This window comes from Tilletiopsis washingtonensis (assembly GCF_003144115.1).
Source record: "Tilletiopsis washingtonensis strain MCA 4186 unplaced genomic scaffold FA09scaffold_14, whole genome shotgun sequence".
Lineage (NCBI taxonomy): Eukaryota > Fungi > Basidiomycota > Exobasidiomycetes > Entylomatales > Tilletiopsis > Tilletiopsis washingtonensis.
Window position 1 is genome coordinate 332,106 of NW_020312011.1, and position 16,746 is coordinate 348,851.

Sequence of the window (16,746 nt, forward strand, 5' to 3'; positions counted from 1 at the left end):
GCCTCTGCCGCTGCTGCCTCCTGCTCGCGTGCCTGCAGCGTGGTCTGCAGCTCGACGAGCTGTGCGCCAGCGAAAGGGGGAGCATCATTAGCGGGCTCGCACAGCACGCGCCAGCACGTGGCGCTGCGACGACGCACCTCGTTCTTCTGCTTCTCTCCCTTGTCCGCCAGCTCGCGTAACCGCGTCTCTGCGCGCTTGCTGCAGCAGAATGCCGCACCCCTGTATCAGCAAGCACGCAGCACACAGCGGCGCGCAGCACGCACATCTCCGCCTCGATGAACTCGATGCGCTTCTCGACGTTGGAGCGTGCCTCGGCCTGGTCCTGCTTCATGAGCCCGGGCCCCATCTGCTTGTACACGTGCGCGTCGGGCGCCAGTGCGGCGAACTCCTGGCGGGTGTGTGTGGGCGGTGAGCGGGCGGACGACGGCGGGCATGACAGAAAGAGCCGTGCTCGGGCGTCAGAGGCCGGCTGTGACCTGCCGAGGAGGGCCGCGCCCACGCAGCCACAGTCGTGCACACTGCACCACCGCGGTGCCCCTCTCTCTGCCCTGATGCGCGCGCCCAGCTCTCTCTCTCACACACAGTCGGGCCGCCCACGCAGCCACAGTCGTGCACACTCCACCACCGCGGTGGGACTTGGCCGCTCAGTGCTCGTCGCGTGCCGCGCATGTCCCACCTTCTCTGCCCTGATGCGCAGCGCCCGGCTCTCTCTCACAGTCGCCGTCTTGCCGTGCCCACCTGCTGGCGGGCGTGCACGGCACACGTCCGGCGCTGGATGCCTCGCTTCTGCCGTTTCTGCCGCTTCTTGCCGCTCTCTCTCTCGCGCCGCTCCTTGTCTCTCCCCTGCCACGCGCCCTCTCTGCCACACACGCACCTTGCGCACGGCGACATTTTCGCTCAGCTGGCTGGCGAGCGTCTGGCGCGAGTCGACGGCCTGCTGCATCTCTGGCGCGCATGAGGTGTGAGCACAGGGAGCGACGTCTACACCTCCGGGCGCACGCCGCACTGACCGGCCTGGATGCGCTGGAAGGCCTGGCTGGCGGCGCGCAGACGCGCCTCGAGCGCGGCGGGCGGCGCGGCGGCGGACATGGGCGAGCGTGGGTGGTGGTGGGTGGTGGTGGGGTGCGTCAGCGTGGAGTGGAGGAGGCGAGGCCGTGGCCAGGGCCTGCTTCGTGGCAGCACGTGATGCACGTGCCTGTCTCACTGCGCCCAGCACAGGGGGAAGGCCAGGCACGAGACGAGTGTCGCGCCTGCGTGCCTGGTGGGGGCGCGCGCCGCGCACGTCCGTCTCGCGCCAACGCAACGGCGCCTGCTCGCCCGGCCGGCGGCCTGCAGGAGCGTGTGGGAACAGCGGCGGCGGGCGCGCGAGGCACGCCAACACGCGTGCGCGGTGCGGTGCTGCTCCTCGGCCTCGCTGGCGCAGCAAATGAGGGCGAGAGGCATCGGCATGCGATGCTCCTTGTTGTCGCGCCGCCTTGCCTCCTCTCCACGACGCCCCCTCTTCGTCCCTCTCGCCGCTTCCCGTCCCCGCTCCGCCTAGCCCGGGTGGCTTCCTCTCGCTCCCTCTCTCTCCAGTGCTGCGCGCTCCTCACCCCCAGCCGGCTCCTGGGCGACGACTCTGGCTGTGCCTCCATACGTGCGTCGCCGCACGTGGCCACTCATCGCCGCGCCGCCGCTGACTCTTGCCCTGCAGCCTCACACTCCCTCGCACCGCGCCATGTCCGACTACTCGCTCCGCCCGCCGCACTCGCCCGGCGGCCACCGCTCCTCGTCGCCGCAGCCCGGCGGCGGGCAGGCGCGCTACTCGCTGGGCAAGGCGGCCGGCGCGGCCGCGCTGGCAAAGTCGCCCGGCATGGGCCAGCAGCAGAGCAGCAACCAGATGCCGGCCAGCGCGCGCCTGGGCATGGGCACGCCGCAGCAGCAGCAGCACAGCGTGCGCCCCAGCTCCGAGATGCTCGGCATGGCCGCGGCCATGCAGGGCGGCAGTGCCGAGTGTGAGTGGGCCAGTGAGGATGGATGGCGCAGAGATGCAGCGGCGGCGCGGCGCTGGAGTGCATGGGGCCACAGGGAGCCGCGTGGCGCGGAGCGGCGCGAGGATGCAGCAGCACAGGCGGCTATGAGCTGCACAGCACAGCACACGCATGGCGCGTCTGCACGGAGCACAAGGGCCGCACCAGTCCGCAGCCTTGTGCCGCCGCATCCATACTGACACGCGCGCCACAGCCGACGCCATCGACAAGTGGTTCGAGGATCTGCGCCACTACGAGGCCACTCTTGGTACGCATCGCCCGCGCGTGGGCCATGCCGCGGACGCGCTGCTCACCCAAGCCCCGCCTGTGCAGAGGAGATGGCCGCCGCGTCGCTGGACCAGAACTTCAAGGAGGAGCTCTCGGCCATCGAGCAGTGTGAGTGGGCCAGACGCGCAGCCGCTTCGCAAGTGCGGCCACTCACAACCCTCCCGTCCAGGGTTCCGCGTGCTCTCCGAGGCCGAGCGCACCGCCGCGCTCTACTCGCTGCTGCAGGAGTCGACGCAGGTGCAGATCCGCTTCTTCATCACCGTGCTGCAGCAGATGGCGCGCTCGGACCCGATGAGCGCGCTGCTGAGCCCGAGCCACTCGAGCAGTGAGTGTGGCCCCCCAGTCGGAGGAGTGCCGCACTGCCAGCTTGCTGATGCGCCGCGCCGAGCCGCAGACCCGATGGCCGACCAGATGGAGGCCAAGCTGGCGTCGCTCGGCCTCAAGTCGCCCAGCGCGATGAAGAGCCCGGCGTCGCCCGGCGGGCGCGGCGCGCGGCAGTCGTCGGACGCCGCCGGCTTCCTCTCGCCCAACCTGGCGAGCATGTACGGCGCGGGCGCCATGAGCGGCGATGCGGCCAGCATGCTGGCGGCGCAGCGTGCCAAGCTCAAGGCGAACCGCATCAGCGCGCCGGGCACGCTGGCAGGCGACAGCAGTGCGCGCAACTTCAACGGCGGCAGCCTCGACCAGGTCGCCGAGGGTGGTCGTAGCCCTGGCGCACAGCCGCACCGCAGCCTTGGAGGCATGGGCGCCGACGGCAGCGGCAACGGCGCCGCTCGCCCGAAGAGCACCGACGGCCTGAGCCAGGCGGCCAAGAGCCCGCGTGCCAGCGGGCCGCTCGACGACCAGCTGAGCCCGATCCAGTCGGGCAACTGGTCGTCGATGGTCAACACGCCGCTGCTGCCCATGTTCGACGAGAAGGCGCAGGGCGGCCACGGCGCCGCCAACGCCGACCTCGACGCCGCCTCGGCGCAGCTGGCGGCCGTCGGCAACGGCGCGGCCAACTCGCGCATCCTGCTCGAGCAGGACGTGGCCAAGTACCGCCGCAAGAGCCAGCAGGGCATGCCGGGCCAGGGCGGCCAGCAGCAGCAGACGAGCGGCGCGCCGGGCGTGCAGGGCGTGCTGAGCGGCATGTACGATGGCGCCACGAGTCCCGGCGCCAGTCCCAACATGGGCGGCTCTTCGCCCGGCCCGTGGAACGCCACGCAGCAGGACTTCCTGCGGCACGCCATGGCCAACGTCTCGTCGCCCGGCGGCGCCAGCAACGGCGGCTTCAACATGGCCATGTCGCCCAACGCGCTGGCCGGCCTGCAGAGCCCCTCGGGCGGCCTCGGCAACCCGGTCAACATGCAAATGATGAACGCCATGGCGGCCATGGGCGGCCTGGGCAACATGAGTGCCGCGCAGTTCCTCGCCATGCAGCAGCAGATTCTGCAGAGCCAGCAGCAGATTGCCGCCATGGCCGCGGCGGGCAACGCCGGCACGTATCGCAGCCAGCACCAGCTGCACCAGCAACAGCAGCAGCAGATGAACCAGCCGATGCCGATGCGGCAGAACTCGGGCGGCCTCGGCGGCTTTGGCGGCGGCCTCTCTCCCGGCGTCGGCCTCAACTCTTCGGGCCGTCGCTCGCCCGGCCTGCCGGCACGCACGCCGATGGCCTCGTCTCGCAGCGGCGCGCCGCCGAGCGCGGGCGCGCCGGGCGGCGGCAAGGAGGAGGAGGAGGTGCCGCCGCTCAACGTGCTCGAGGACACGGCGGCGTGGCTGCGCTACCTGCGCCTGCACAAGTACACGCCCAACTTTGAGGGCAGCAAGTGGCGCGACATGGTGCTCATGGACGACGCGGCCCTCGAGGCAAAGGGCGTGGCGGCGCTCGGTGCAAGACGCAAGCTGCTCAAGACGTTTGAACTGGTGCGCGCAAAGTACGGCATCAAGACGCCTGGCGACGACAAGGAGGCGCCCGAGGTGCCGTCGAAGGACGCCGAGGAGTGAAAGCATTCCTCGCGCTGCTCTGCCTTCGTCGCTGCCGGCCCCTTCGCCGTCCACCTTTCCACCTTCCTTTTCCACCCCGTCACCTCCCATGCCCATCCTGCTGCTCTTCCTCACATGCCCACTGCCCCCTCCAGAGGCACGATGCGCAGGCGCTCGCTCTTCTTCCCTAGACGACTAGGAGCGCGTGCGCTCGGCCTCTGTATACACATCCACCTTTGCGCGCCTTCTTCTCGCTCTTGCTTGAACTTCACCCCACGCCCCGCGTCCGCGCGTAGCAGAGAGGAGACGCGCAGCATACTCTGCGCTCTCTCTTCTCTCCCTCTCGCTCTCTCGGGCCCTGCCGCTGTTCCGTGTGCCGCTACGACCTGCTACGTCATGAGAAAAGTAACACTTGCTGCCTGCTCTCTACCGTCGCCCCTCCAGCTCGCGCAGCCGCGCCGAAGGCTCGTCGCCGTTCCACCGTTCGGCGGAGCCCGAGGAGAGCGAGGGCAGGCCGAGCTGCTCGAGCGCATAAGCTGCAAGGTGCGGGGGCTGCGTCAATGTGATTGTCCAGCAGCACGAGCCAAGAAGGCAGAGAGGGCAAACGTACAGGCCGAGACGGCAGCGCAGCTGAGTGCGTGCCGGATCGCGCCTTGTGGGAGATCGACGGGCAGCATGTCGGGTGCCGTCTCGGAGAGGGCGGCAGTGAGGCCTCCGAGGAAGGCGTTGCCTGAACGGAGCTCGCCAACGTTAGAGGGGGAACATGGAGCCAGTGACCCAGATAGAGTCAAGCTCACCTGCGCCCGTCACATCCACGACGCTCGCCGCCTGCTCCGGCCGGTGCCACGCCTGGACGGCCTGCACGCCCTGTGCGCCCAGCGCCACGGCGCCCAACGCGCCGCAGCGCACGCAGATCAGCGGCGCCTTTGCCTCGGGCGAGGCGTGTGCAAACGCGGCGCCCAGCCGTTCGACGAGCGCCGTGCAGGCCTCGCGCGACGTGAGCGTGTCGGGCGGGTGCGAGAGAAAGGCCGCGGCTTCGTCATGATTCGGACTGCGTGGCAGCCGCATGAGCATGACCATGAGTGCCGGCGAGAGGGTTGGGCACGTACCTGACGACGTGCACATGCCGCATTGCCTCGAGCAGCGCCGGCAGGTTCTGCGCCGTGGCGCTGTCGGGAATGGGCTCCCAGACGATGCGCTGCGCGTCCATGTCGTCGGACCGCAGCTGGCGCAGCTGCGCCACAATGGCCAGCAGGCGGTCTGGGGCACAGATGCAATGCAGCCAGCGCGGCAGCCTGCCGCACGGCGAGCAGGCGGCGATGTCGCTCGGCTCGAGACGCAGGCGCGGCGAGAGGTACTCGAAGCTGTCTCCTCGTCAGTGTCCCAAACAAGGAGCGTCAAGGGCCGATGAGGCCACGCACCCGCGGTGTTGGCCGCGATACACATTCACGGCGCGCGTCGTGCCGTCGGGGCGCGAGCGCCAGGCCCACATGCCTCCTCGGCTGGGCGACGATGCGCCGGCAGCGGCATTGAAGGCCTCGAGCGTGTTTCGCAGCGCGGCGGGAAAGTCGGGCCCGGCATCGATGACGCCCAGGATGCGCTCTGGGCGCAGCCTGCGTGCCGCAGCAGCACAGGCACGTCAGCGATGCGCACCGTGCGAGGTGTACGCCCAAGCGGCGCACCAGACTCGAGCGCCTGAGGGCGTGTGCCGAGCGTCAGCCGAGCGTCTGAGCAGGACTGAGCCATGCGCCGTGCTGGCCACGCACCGACGGCAAAGTACACGCCGCCGCCGCCGATCTGCTCGCCGCGCTGCAGCGGGTCGCGCATCTCCGCGCCGCTGGCCTCGTCGAGCACGCGGAAGCTGGCGGCGAGGCATGGCGATGAGTGGCGCGCTCCTGTCCAAGACTAGGGCCCGCCGTGGCCGGCTCACGTGTCGATGATGAACATGCCCAGCGTGCCCACCAGCGGATCAGCTGCCAGCGTGGCGCGCGGCGTATCGCTTGAGGACGACGCCATGCTGATCGCAGAGTCAGAGTGCCGCTTTGCTTGAGGAGTGGTGGCTGGAGGCAGGTCGAGGCGGCCATGGCACGCCAGGGAGCAGCAGCGCGGCGCGCGCACTCTACTGACTGACCTTTGACGCGTGCGCTGCACGTGGCGCCGCTTGCCTCTCCTCCACATCCGCCTCCACCGCACGCCATGTCCTCGCGCCTCGTCTTCAAGGGCGACAAGGCGCCCAAGAAGAAGAAGAAGCACTCGTCGCGCCGCCACCACGACGACGATGCGGGCGAGGGCAGCAGCAGCGGCGCCGCACGCAGCAGCAAGCGCAAGCACGCCGACGACGACGCCAGCGACGTCGACGACTACGGCGGCAACGAGCAGAGTGAGTGGCCGCGCGCACGCCGCCGCTGCCCACTCGCTGTGTGCTGACCACATCTCGACAGCCTGGGTGCCCGTGGCGCGCCCCACCGACCTGGCCGGCCCGACGTTCTTCTTCCAGCGCTTCGCCGCCTCGACGGCCGACGACGGCGCCCGGGCGCCCTACGTGCTCACGCTCAACGCGCCGCTGCAGCGCGTCGATGCGCAGGCCATGCGTGCCGAGGCATCGCTTGATCCTTCGCTCGACCTTGATGGCGCCAGCGTCGATGTCGCAAGCATCGACCCGGCGCCGTCGTCGGTGAACCAAGTGTGGGTGGCGAGCCGCATGCTCGACACGCCCGCCTCGGCGCCCGTGTATACGCTGCGCAGCGCCGACTCGCGCTTCGTCGGCGCAGCGCCCAGCGGCACCGTCACGGCCAGCGCCGAGGCGCGCGGCCCGCTCGAACAGTGGACCGTGCTGCCGGCGCCGTCGGGCACCGGCGTGCAGCTGCGCGCGCCCAGCGGCAACCTGCTCGGCCTCGACGAGGTAGCCGGCGGCAAGGTCGTGGTGCGCGCCGACAGCACCGATGGCGCTGGGTGAGTGTCTCTCGGCTGTTCGGCGCACAGAGGCAACGCGAGCTGACGGCAGCATGGTGCGGCAGCACCGAGTGGGAGGCGCGCGTGCAGTGGAAGTTCCGGCATGAGGCTCGCCTCAAGGAGATCAGTGCGCTGCCCATGACGGCGCGCGAACGCACGGGCAAGCGCTACGCCATGGCCGAGCCGGAGCTCGACGAGGCCAAGCTTGTGTGAGTGGAACTCGCGCGCTAGGTAGCTCTAGATTGCTCTGCTCCTGACGCTGACTCTTCTCTATAGGCACACGCGGCAAGGATGGGGTCCGGGCAAGGACAAGCTCTTCACGCTGGGCTCGAGCTCGGAGGACCGGAGGGCGCTGAAGAAGAGCAAGGAGGAGGGCCGTCTGGCCGAGGAGCTGCTCAATCGGCGCAGCAAGACCAAGAGCGACCGCTACTGCTGAATGCAAGCGCCTGGCTCAGCATGACACTAAGATGCATTGCGTCTCGCGCGGGCATAGCATCGCGCAGCAGGGCACAGGCAGGAGAGAGGGGCGGCTAGAAATACACAGGCACGCCGTACGCCACGAGACTGGCGCCGGTGAGGTAGGGCAGCTTGCAGGCGTCGCGCGACTCGTTGACGGCGCGCGTCAGCGACATGGGCCGGCTCGAGGGCGCCTTGGCCGCCGCAGCAGCAAATGCAGCTGCCGGCGCCGGCTCGGCGGCCTCGGCGGGCATGAGGCCGATCTTGGTGAACACGCTCTTGGCCACGCCGTCGAGCTCGCGGTCCGTCGCGTCCCAGAGGTTGCCCACGAGGGCCGGACAGCCGGCGATCATGTAGTTGTGCGGCGTGCCGGTGCGGTCAAAGTCGCCCTGCTCCTTGAGCACGCCCGACGAGCAGCCCCAGAGCATCGTGACGGCGCAGCGCTTGAGCGCGCGCAGCCGGTGCTGGCGCGCATACTGCTCGGCGCCGCTGTGGCCAAAGTAGAGCACCAGCTCGGCGCTCTCGAGCGCCGCAGGGAACTCGTCGGCGACGGGCGCCCGCCCGGCGATGCCGCGCCAGCCGCGCGCGCTGTCCGCCAGCCACGGCTCGAAGCGCGACTGCGTGGCGGTGAGGTCGCCGCTGGGATTGATGAGGAAGAAGGTGTTCGGCTTGGCGCCGAGGTGGAAGCTGCCGTCGTGCTGCGACACGGCGGGGCCCTTGCGCAGCGTGTGGCGCTGGGCCGCCGCCGCGTCGCGCTTGGCCGCCTGCTCGCTCGCCGCAAGGCGCGACAGCTCGATGCGGTCGCGCAGAAAGGCGAGCGAGGGGATGCGGCTCACGGCCGACTTGCGCAGCACGGGAATGGACTCCCACGGCAGCGCACACGTGTCCTTGTCCAGCACGAGGAAGAGGTGCGGGTCGCGCTCCGGCGGCGCCGGCGTGCCTTGCGCCGCATTCGCAGAGGCCTTGGAACGGAACGCCTCGAGCGCCGAGCGCAGCTCCACAACGCTCTGGTCGAAGTCCACCTCGTCGACGGCGACGGGCACGCCGTTGAACTGGAAGCTGTCCATGACGAAGTGCAGCAGGTCCTCCAGCTCCTCGTCGGTGCTCGACGGCGGCAGCGCCGCGAAGCACTCAAACACGGCGGCGTCGAGCTTGACGGGCGAGCTGCCCTTGGTGCCGCTGCCGAAGCAGGCTCGGCTGATGATCGTGTCGAATGCGGCGCGCAACGAGGCCAGCTCGCTCTCGGAGGCGGCGGGCGGCTCGAGAAATACGCTCTGCACGTGGAGTCAGCAATGGCACTCTCTCTTGGACTAGCACAACTCACCTTGAACGCGCCAAGCCATCGCTGCTCGATTGACTCGAGCAAGAGACGCAGCCGCTCGTCAAGCGACCGCCGGTGCGTCCACCACTCCTTGCGTGCGTCAAGGCCCTGCAGGTCCTTTGCGTTGTGCGTGGCCGTGTTGCTCGTCTCGACGATGTCACGCAGCTCGCCCAGCGCTGCGTCGATGTGCAGCTCCTCCTCCTCGCCTTCGCGGCGGCTCTGCCGGTCGATCGGCAGGCTGAAGAGCAAGTCGCCCTGGCCGGCCCGCGCGCCACTGCGCCGCGAGACGAGCAGACTGTTGCGCTCGCGCGAGAGAGCCAGCGTGACGACAGTCCAGTGCGGCGGCAGATCGAGTGCCTGTGCTTCTTCTGCTTGAAGCGCAGCGTGACTGGCGGTCTGGCGGTCTCGGACGCCGTGCCAGAAGCGCTCCACCGTGTTGACGGGCCCGCTGGTGAGCATTTCTTCGTCGCTCGAGGCGGCAGCCTCGTCCTCGTCTACCATCGCTTGCCCACGTGTGCGCCGGCGCGGCGATCGCGAGGTAATGGCCTTGCGTGCGGGCAAGACCTTGGCCGCTGGGGCAGCCGCAAACTGGAGCCAGGACGCGGTCGCGCCCGAAGCCGCCTCGTCCTTGCTGAGCTTCTGCTCGATGGCATCGAGCAGCTCGCGCTCAAGCGTGACAGCCGCGCTGGCATCAATCAGCGCCGCGCTGAACATCGACGGCGTGCCGTTTGTGGCGATCGTGAAACGAAGTGTTTGCGCGACCGCAAGACAGACCATGATGTCGCGGAGCTGTCGAGCATCTGCCTGAGCGCGATGCTCCGGCACCAGGGCGGTGCCCAATGCCTGCTCGGCGCTTGCAAGGCGCTTGAGCACCGACTTGGCAGTGGCGCCTCCGATGCCCTTGACGGTCGCGCGAGAGCTAGCGAGCGAGATCGAAAGCGCTGCCTCAGGCACGAGGCTGAGCACCGGGTCGGTCTGCAGCTGCTTGAGACAGCGGCGCAGACCGATGCGTCCACGAAGGAGCAGATTCTCGATGAAGCCGGTCGGGTCTTGATCCGACATCTCGTCGGCCTGCTCCAGCAGCTCCTTGCTCTCACTGCGGCGGTCCATGCGGTGCATCAGCCATGCTTGCCGCCGGATGAGGCGCGCAAGAATGCTCGGCAGCAGCGATGCCGGAGTCGCAGCGGCGGCAGACAGGCGCGACAGATGGCTGCTGCTGCTGCTCGCCGGCAGGCTCCGGCCCTTCGGCGGCGGTGAGGGCAGGAGCGCATCAAGCGTCGCGAAAGACTCGCTGAGCGCCTGCAGTGTTGCCTGGCCAGACTTGTAGCTCTCCAGCGCGCGGTTGAGCGACTCGGCATCGCAGCTTGAGCGGCTGATGGCATCGCCCTCGACGCATGAGATAGCGCATGCTTCGGGCACCCACTCTTGGCCCTGCAGACGCATGCCGTCCATGAGATCGGCGAGGCCCTTGTCGGTGGGGCCCAGCTGGTTGCGCAGCTCGGCGCGCACGATCAGCGCGCGTGACGCAGCCAGCGCGATCGGCAGCGGTGCGCTGAAGCTGACCGCCTCGGAGGCAAACGCCTCGGCATCACGCGCACTGCCACGAGCAGCATACATGCGGCTGGCTCTCAAATATCCCGAGAGGACAGCCTGTGGGGACCAGGTCAGCAAAGCGGCACGTAGGTGCGCCACCGCAACTTACGCGAGTGAGGCGCCAGTACATGACGGCGAGCCGGAGGCTGCCAAGTCGAGGCTGAGGCTTGAGCGCAGCCGCGGGCGTTGCAGCGCGAGCGACGTCGTCGGCGGATGGAGCGTGGGCAGGATCAGAGACAGCAGGGGCTTCCAACAGCCCTCCCGTTGCATCCTCAGCGCTGTCCTCCGACTTGGGCGGCGCCGAGAGGCGGCCGACGGTATTCGCGCCTCGCAAAGCGCACCGCACCGCCTCGACGGCGGCGTTGACGGCGCCAGCCAGGCCGCCCTGCGCGAATCGGATGCTGCCGTACGCTTCGGCAGCCAGTGCGAGCCGCTCGCTAGAAGCGGCACGCTCGAGCGCCTTGGACCAGCTGCTCGCCCGTGCTGCGGGCGGGTCGATGTCGCGCGCCGCCGCGATGGCGTCCTCGTAGCGCAGAACCGCAATGTCAAGCGCGCCAGCATGGCACCTCTCCTCGGCACGCGCGAGCAAGAGGCGAAAGCGTGCCTCGGGTCCCACCTCCGTCGAAGGCGCAGATGCAAGGACGCTGGCGGCACGGGCAGGGCGGCCGAGGGCGAGATATGCACGCGCAAGATCGGCGCAGATGCGAGCCTCGAGATCCTTGGAGGTGCCGGCATCGGACGTAGAGACGAGACGCCGCAGCACTTTGAGCAGCTCGATGGTCGCAAGCGAGTGCCCAAACGCGGCAGAGGCCTCGATGCCGACTGTCAACAGGAGCTGCACGCGCTCCAGATCGTCCCATTGCACGGCAGCCGACGAGCTCGCGGTCCTGCTAGCCGAAGAGCCGGCGGGTCCCACGCTGAGCTTCTTACGTGTCGGCGGCGTGCTAGGCGGCGCTCCCTGCCGCGGTGCCTTGGCGACTGGCTGCAACGCTCGTGCTGAGCTGTCGCTCGACGTCGAGGCTTTGTCGCCCGCCCCGGCGCGCGATAGCAGTGCTCGGAAGCGTGCTGCAGCCTCGGCGGCATGCTTCGCGACGTCTTGCCCGCTGCTGCCGTGTGGTCCTCGTTGCGCGAGGAGCAGCTGCAGAAGATGCAGCGATGCGCCGTACTGGCCGCGGAAACGCGCGAGGCCGGCGTCATCGTCCAGCGAGGACACCTGAAACAGAGACTCAGCTTCGCCAGCGATCTCCTGCAAAGCTGCGTGCTCATGCGAGCCAGCGAGCAGCTTGAGCTCCAGGTCTCGCAGCAAGACCCGCGCTCTTCGCAGCGGAAAGCGTGCGGAGGTATAGACGGTGAGACACGCCGCCGTCGTCTGTTGCACGGCCAGTGGCACCTCCTCGCGATGCGCGTTGGCCTCGAGCGCGGCAATGCAGTGCTCGAGCAGCGCACCCATCGCGCCAGCTGGCACCTTAGCCTCTGCGAGCATTGCATGCAGACTGCGCGGCTCGTCTTCGCTCTGCGCAATGAGCAGATGCGTGACTGCCACTTGATGCGCCGCCGCTGCCAGGTGGCCTAGCTTGTCGTGCGGCGAGTCGGCCTGGAAGAGGGTGGAGCAGCCCTTCGAGGCCGCGTCGCGGTCCAGCTCCGTCCATCTCTGCGCCCGCACCGACAGCAGAGCACGCCGGCAAGCATCAAGCGCCTCTTGATGTCGGCTCGCAAGGCGCAGACACGCGCCGAGCAGGTCGAGCCGCCGCGTCGAGGCATCCTGTCGCTTCTCTGCCGCTTCTGTCGTGTCGCGCTCGTCTGCTGCGAAAAGCGACTCTGCGAGCTCGGACGCTGAACAGCCGTGCTCCAGAAAGACAACGGCCTGCCCGGCGTTGCGCGCATGATACAGCCGCGTGGCCAGCGCTCCCCAGCTGCTGGCCAGGAAGTAGGCCTGCTGCGCCCTCTCGTAGGAGTCCAGCGACGCGATGGCGCAAAGCGCTTGCGCTTGGGACAGCAGCGCGCTGGCATCCGCGTGTGTGGGCGACGATGCGGCATCCATGATCGAAGAAGCGAGGACGCGCAGCACCTGCACCGCGTCGACGAGCACCTCTGCCGGCTTGACGGCGCCGGACGCGGGCGCGCCGCTCCACAGATGGGCGCAGAGCACCTTCGCGAGCGAGCGCAGCAAGGTGAGCAGACTCTCGTCGGTCGAGTGCTTCTCGAATGATGTGAGAGCGCGACGACGCAGGCTCTCAATGGCGCGCAAGAAGCGCTCGCGCCCAGCGTCAGAGGCTTGCGCGCCGAGATCGCCAAGCTGTGCCAGGCTGCCGCTCGCCGCATTGAGGGCGGCTGCGGGGGCGCGCTCACCGCCAGCAGCATCCAGCGCCACGATGGCTTGTGTGAGCGCCACGCCAGATTGTGCCAGCTGCAGATCTGCAGCCTCCTGGCCGACGGCATCCGTCTTGCTGCCTGGCCCTTCGGCGAGACTTGGCGAGATGAGCAGTGCCGCAATGCGTTCGACGGCCTCTGCGGCACCAGTGCGGCGCGCCAGCTGCATCCAGATCTCAGCAAAGCGCATCCAGCCTGCGCCGCGGCGCTTGAGCGGATCCGTCACTGCGAGCACCTGGCGCAGCGCGTTGTCGGCACGCTTGAAGGCCCCGTTGCGTTCGGCCTCTGGCGCGCCGCGGACATGCGCGGCGGCCACGCGTGCGGCACGGTCCCATGCCGCATCGACGTCGACGTCGGACACGCGCAGCAGCACCTCGAGCGAGATGGCACGGGCGTCTAGCGCCGTCGCGGTTGCCAGGAACGAGCTTGCTTCGCCCTCGCTGAGCCGCGCAAGTGCACGACTGATGGCGCGCTCGACTGCGTATGCCGTGCGGTCGACGCCGGAGCGCTCTGCGGCTTCAGAGACGGCGCGCAGCCAAGCAAGCGCACCCTCGGGCTCGCGCATCGCCGAGAGCACTGCTGGCAGACTAGCGCGCGACGCCAGCTGCAGCGCGCAAGTGGCGCCGAGCGCCAGTGCATCGAGGAGCATGGGCTGCAGTGTGCTCTGCACGTTGCCGGGCGAGGGAAAGAGCAGGATGCGCGTGCGTGCCGAACGCTCGGCGTGTGCGTCGACGGGCACTCGCTCGTACGCGGCGATGACGCCGGCGCGTAACTCGCACAGCTCTGGGATCGCCAGCTCCGGCTGTGAAGGACGCACACTGAATGAGCGCCTACTCACCCTCGTGCTGTTAGTGCACTCACCAGATCGATGCCGACGAGCCGCCGCGCCAGTGACACGCGCACACCCTCCACCTCGAGCGGCTTCGCCTTGCTCGCTGCGCCCGCCCGGCTCAGCACGCTGAGTGCCACGCGGCACACATCGACGAGGACGTGCACGTTGGGCAGTGACGCCACGGCGCTGCTCTCGGCTTCAGTGCCGCTCGATGGCGGCGTGCTCCGTGCGCTGGTGGAGGTGGTGGGCGCGGCGCTCTTGCTCGAAGAGCGCGACGTGCTGTCAGTGCGCGAGGCGGCACGAGCCCCGCTGGCAGAGCGGGCTGTGGCTGCCGTTGGACGTGCTGGAGGTGCGGCAGCAGCTGACGGCGCACGAGGCGCCTTCCAGCCTGCCACGAGCAGGTCGTTGAGCGAGATGAGCACCGCATTGACGAGGTGCTTTGCCGTGTGCACTTGCGACGCTGATGGGTCGGAGCTCGACGCGGCGGAGCTGCTCACGCCCGGCGTGAGGAGGTCGGTGTGTGCGCAGGACAGGTGTGCGAGCGCCTCGCGCAGCAGTGCGGCATCGCACGACGGAGCTTTCCGCAGTGCAGCGACGAGCTCTTCGCGCGTGAGCCGAGGCGCAGCTCGTGGCGCTGCCTCGGCAGACGTGGAGGATGCCTTCGTCGCCGGCTTGCGCGCCGGGGCAGACGTGGACGCCGCGGCGCTGGTGACTGGGGCCGCGCGAGCTCGAGGCCGCGCTGCAGTGCCCGAGCTCGCTGCAGCGTCGGCCGTCTTGGACGCGCTGGCTGTGCGGCGGACGCTGGCGGCAGCCGGCTTGGCTGCTGCTGCTGCCGCCGAGCGCGACGTCGCCGCTGGCTTGACGGCCGCAGTGGGTGCGGCCGGAGCGTCTGCGGCCTCGGCCGGCGGCGGCGCGCGAGAGCGAGTGGCGCGCGGGGCCGGCATGGCGGCACGGATGTGCTGCGACGAGGTGGCCGGCGCTGGAGGGATGTGATGGTGCAGTCGAGAGCGGGCGCAGCGAGTGTTGGTTGCCTGCCGCCGCGGCGTGACGCGACTTCCGCGGCATACGCGTAGGCGTCACGTGGCGCCGGCGGCGTGGAGATCGGCGGCCGCGACGGCGTCGCAGCGGCCTGGCTCTCCACACCCACCTCGCCCCCTCGCTCCGCCCGGCGTCGCCATGTCCATCGCGCCTCTCACGCCCGCCGAGCAGGATGCCGCGCTGCGTGCGCGCCTCGCCGTCAGCGAGCGCGCACTCAAGGCGCTGGCGCGGCGCGCCGCCACGCTCGCAGCGCCGCTGCCGGCGGCGGGCGACGAGCAGGCGCCGGCCGAGGACGCCGAGGAGCGCCGAGCGCTGCAGCGCACGCGCCTCGCCATCGATACGCAGCAGTTCCTCGGCACGCTGGCACGCGCCAGCCGCGTGGCCGAGAGCACGGCCGCGCAGGAGATGGCGGCGTACGAGGCCGAACTGCTCGCCATCGGTGCGTGTCCCCTTGCCCTTCTCTTTGCTGCGGCAGCGCTGACGCGCGCGTCCCCGTCGTGCAGAGGAGGAAGAGCGGGCCAACGAGGTGCGGATAGAGGAGCTCAAGCAGGAGCTGCAGGAGGCAAAGAAGGACCGCGAGAACAAGCTCGTGTACGATGCGGTGGTGAGCGAGATGGGCAGCATGGGCGCGCGCGACGAGACGCTTGCGTGAGTGGTGAGGTGCACAGCCGGAGTTGCGCTCTGTCTGTGCACAACTTGTTGCGCCGCAGTCCGTAAGACTGATTCTTCCCTCGCCATCCCACACAGACAACTAGACACGCTCCGTGCCCAGATTGCCGCGCTCGAAGCCCAAGTCGCAGCAACCTCCGAGCTCGGCACTTCCTCTCGCGTCGACTTCAGCGCCCTCATCTCCTCGCTCTCCACGATCTCCGATTCGCTCGGCGCCAACTGCGCAGCAGAGGCAGAGGAGGAAGAGTCCGAGCCCGACTCTGCGTCCGAAGCTGGCGAAGAGGAGGAGGAGGAACGGGAGAGTGCGTCGGGCAGCAACGCCAAGGGCGGGGCTTCCGCTGCGGCTTCTTCGTCTGGACGCAGAGCGGATCGAGAGCGGGAACGGGAACGGACGGAGAGACATCTGGACCCCAAGGCTCCTTCTTTCCGTCCAAGTCTCTCACGCACCGCCTCTACGCGTCTCGATGGCGCCGCCACGCCCACTGCCTCGTCTCAGGCAGCCGCAAGCGCAGCGACAGGCGCGACCTCGGCAGGCGAGAAGCGCAAGCGTGCAGGCCCGCCGGAACGCGCGGCGGGCGTGGCGGCGGCGATTGCGGCGGTGAGGGGACGCACTGCGCCTGGCGCTGCAAGAGAACGAGGCGCAAGGGGCAAGCGAGGGAGAGAGAGCTCGGCGGAGGAAGGCGAGGCGGCCGAGGAGGGGGAAATGTGATTTCTGTGCATGAGCTTCGCGCCGCTGCATCGAGCCTGGCTTCCGTCGTTCCCTGTCGCTCGAGGCGTCGTCGTGCTGGCAGGCGTGGCTCCAGGCAGCGCTCCACGCATGTCGCAAACGCAGAGAAGGCTCGGCTGCGCTGGGAGAAAGGAGCGGCTCTGCTTCAGGGGCAGCAGCCGACCACGCACATGGCCGGCGTACGCCGCACGCAGCAAGGTCCCGCTCTCGATGGCGCAGCGCTTCCCCCTCCTCCACGGCCCCCTCGAACATCGCTCTATGGCGCTGAGAGCGCTGGCAGGTCACGAGCGCCCGGCTGCTTGTTCATCGAGATGTTTGGCATTGCGAGAGGGCAGGCGAAGAGATGCACAAAGAAGCGAGAAGATGAAGGAGGAGGAAGGAGATGTAGGCAACACGAATGGCCCCGTGCGCCACGGAAGGAACGCAGTGCAGACACGGAGCAAAGTGAAGTGAGGTCTTCTAGACAGATGGATGTATGCCCGGCATGAAGCTGCTTCCGTGCTCGGTGGCGGGCGGAGCAGTGATT

At 69.3% G+C, this 16,746-nt stretch overlaps 6 protein-coding genes across 6 annotated transcripts; 3 read left to right on the forward strand and 3 right to left on the reverse strand.

Annotated features, from left to right (window-relative positions):
• Nucleotides 1-14: 14 nt before the first annotated feature.
• FA09DRAFT_283277 (Prefoldin) lies at nt 15-985 on the reverse strand (the record flags this gene model as incomplete). Its single annotated transcript, XM_025739845.1, has 4 exons — nt 15-59; nt 138-198; nt 264-388; nt 875-985. Coding segments are annotated over 4 exons (342 nt in total), but the record flags the coding sequence as incomplete, so codon positions are not given.
• A 484-nt stretch (nt 986-1,469) lies between these two features.
• FA09DRAFT_330771 (hypothetical protein) lies at nt 1,470-4,686 on the forward strand. The gene is made up of 6 exons (XM_025742740.1): nt 1,470-1,636; nt 1,694-1,994; nt 2,224-2,277; nt 2,343-2,405; nt 2,467-2,622; nt 2,692-4,686. The coding sequence occupies exons 2-6, from the start codon at nt 1,718-1,720 to the stop codon at nt 4,281-4,283; spliced, it is 2,142 nt and encodes a 713-aa protein (XP_025597409.1). The 5' UTR covers nt 1,470-1,636; nt 1,694-1,717; the 3' UTR covers nt 4,284-4,686.
• Nucleotides 4,488-6,316, reverse strand: FA09DRAFT_361422 (Ribokinase-like protein). The gene is made up of 8 exons (XM_025745354.1): nt 6,193-6,316; nt 6,029-6,123; nt 5,945-5,957; nt 5,684-5,875; nt 5,372-5,626; nt 5,060-5,313; nt 4,873-4,992; nt 4,488-4,798 (listed from the first exon to the last, which is right to left on the reverse strand). Exons 1-8 carry the CDS (start codon nt 6,276-6,278, stop codon nt 4,689-4,691), a joined length of 1,125 nt encoding a protein of 374 aa, XP_025597410.1. The 5' UTR covers nt 6,279-6,316; the 3' UTR covers nt 4,488-4,688.
• A 142-nt stretch (nt 6,317-6,458) lies between these two features.
• Nucleotides 6,459-7,650, forward strand: FA09DRAFT_339619 (hypothetical protein; the record flags this gene model as incomplete). Its single annotated transcript, XM_025744235.1, has 4 exons — nt 6,459-6,642; nt 6,704-7,214; nt 7,280-7,423; nt 7,491-7,650. 4 exons carry the CDS (start codon nt 6,459-6,461, stop codon nt 7,648-7,650), a joined length of 999 nt encoding a protein of 332 aa, XP_025597411.1.
• A 16-nt stretch (nt 7,651-7,666) lies between these two features.
• On the reverse strand, nt 7,667-15,261 carry FA09DRAFT_346431 (hypothetical protein; the record flags this gene model as incomplete). The annotated part of the gene is made up of 5 exons (XM_025744750.1): nt 7,667-8,944; nt 8,995-10,641; nt 10,694-13,756; nt 13,816-14,765; nt 14,934-15,261. 5 exons carry the CDS (start codon nt 15,259-15,261, stop codon nt 7,745-7,747), a joined length of 7,188 nt encoding a protein of 2,395 aa, XP_025597412.1. The 3' UTR covers nt 7,667-7,744.
• FA09DRAFT_330773 (hypothetical protein) lies at nt 15,170-16,615 on the forward strand. Its single transcript, XM_025742741.1, has 2 exons — nt 15,170-15,472; nt 15,572-16,615. Exons 1-2 carry the CDS (start codon nt 15,438-15,440, stop codon nt 16,200-16,202), a joined length of 666 nt encoding a protein of 221 aa, XP_025597413.1. The 5' UTR covers nt 15,170-15,437; the 3' UTR covers nt 16,203-16,615.
• Nucleotides 16,616-16,746: the final 131 nt, after the last annotated feature.

Excerpts from the sequence above, each read along its gene's own strand:
- FA09DRAFT_330771 (XM_025742740.1), top strand. The coding sequence starts at position 1,718 with ATGTCCGACTACTCGCTCCGCCCGCCGCACTCGCCCGGCGGCCACCGC. Across the intron at positions 2,406-2,466 it reads GCTCTCGGCCATCGAGCAGT|GGTTCCGCGTGCTCTCCGAG; the intron begins GTGAGTGGGCCA and ends CCTCCCGTCCAG. Across the intron at positions 2,623-2,691 it reads GAGCCCGAGCCACTCGAGCA|ACCCGATGGCCGACCAGATG; the intron begins GTGAGTGTGGCC and ends GCCGAGCCGCAG.
- FA09DRAFT_361422 (XM_025745354.1), bottom strand. The coding sequence starts at position 6,278 with ATGGCGTCGTCCTCAAGCGATACGCCGCGCGCCACGCTGGCAGCTGAT. Across the intron at positions 5,314-5,371 it reads CGGCATGTGCACGTCGTCAG|TCCGAATCATGACGAAGCCG; the intron begins GTACGTGCCCAA and ends GCTGCCACGCAG. Across the intron at positions 4,993-5,059 it reads CGTGGATGTGACGGGCGCAG|GCAACGCCTTCCTCGGAGGC; the intron begins GTGAGCTTGACT and ends AGCTCCGTTCAG.
- FA09DRAFT_330773 (XM_025742741.1), top strand. The coding sequence starts at position 15,438 with ATGGGCAGCATGGGCGCGCGCGACGAGACGCTTGC. Across the intron at positions 15,473-15,571 it reads GCGCGCGACGAGACGCTTGC|ACAACTAGACACGCTCCGTG; the intron begins GTGAGTGGTGAG and ends CATCCCACACAG.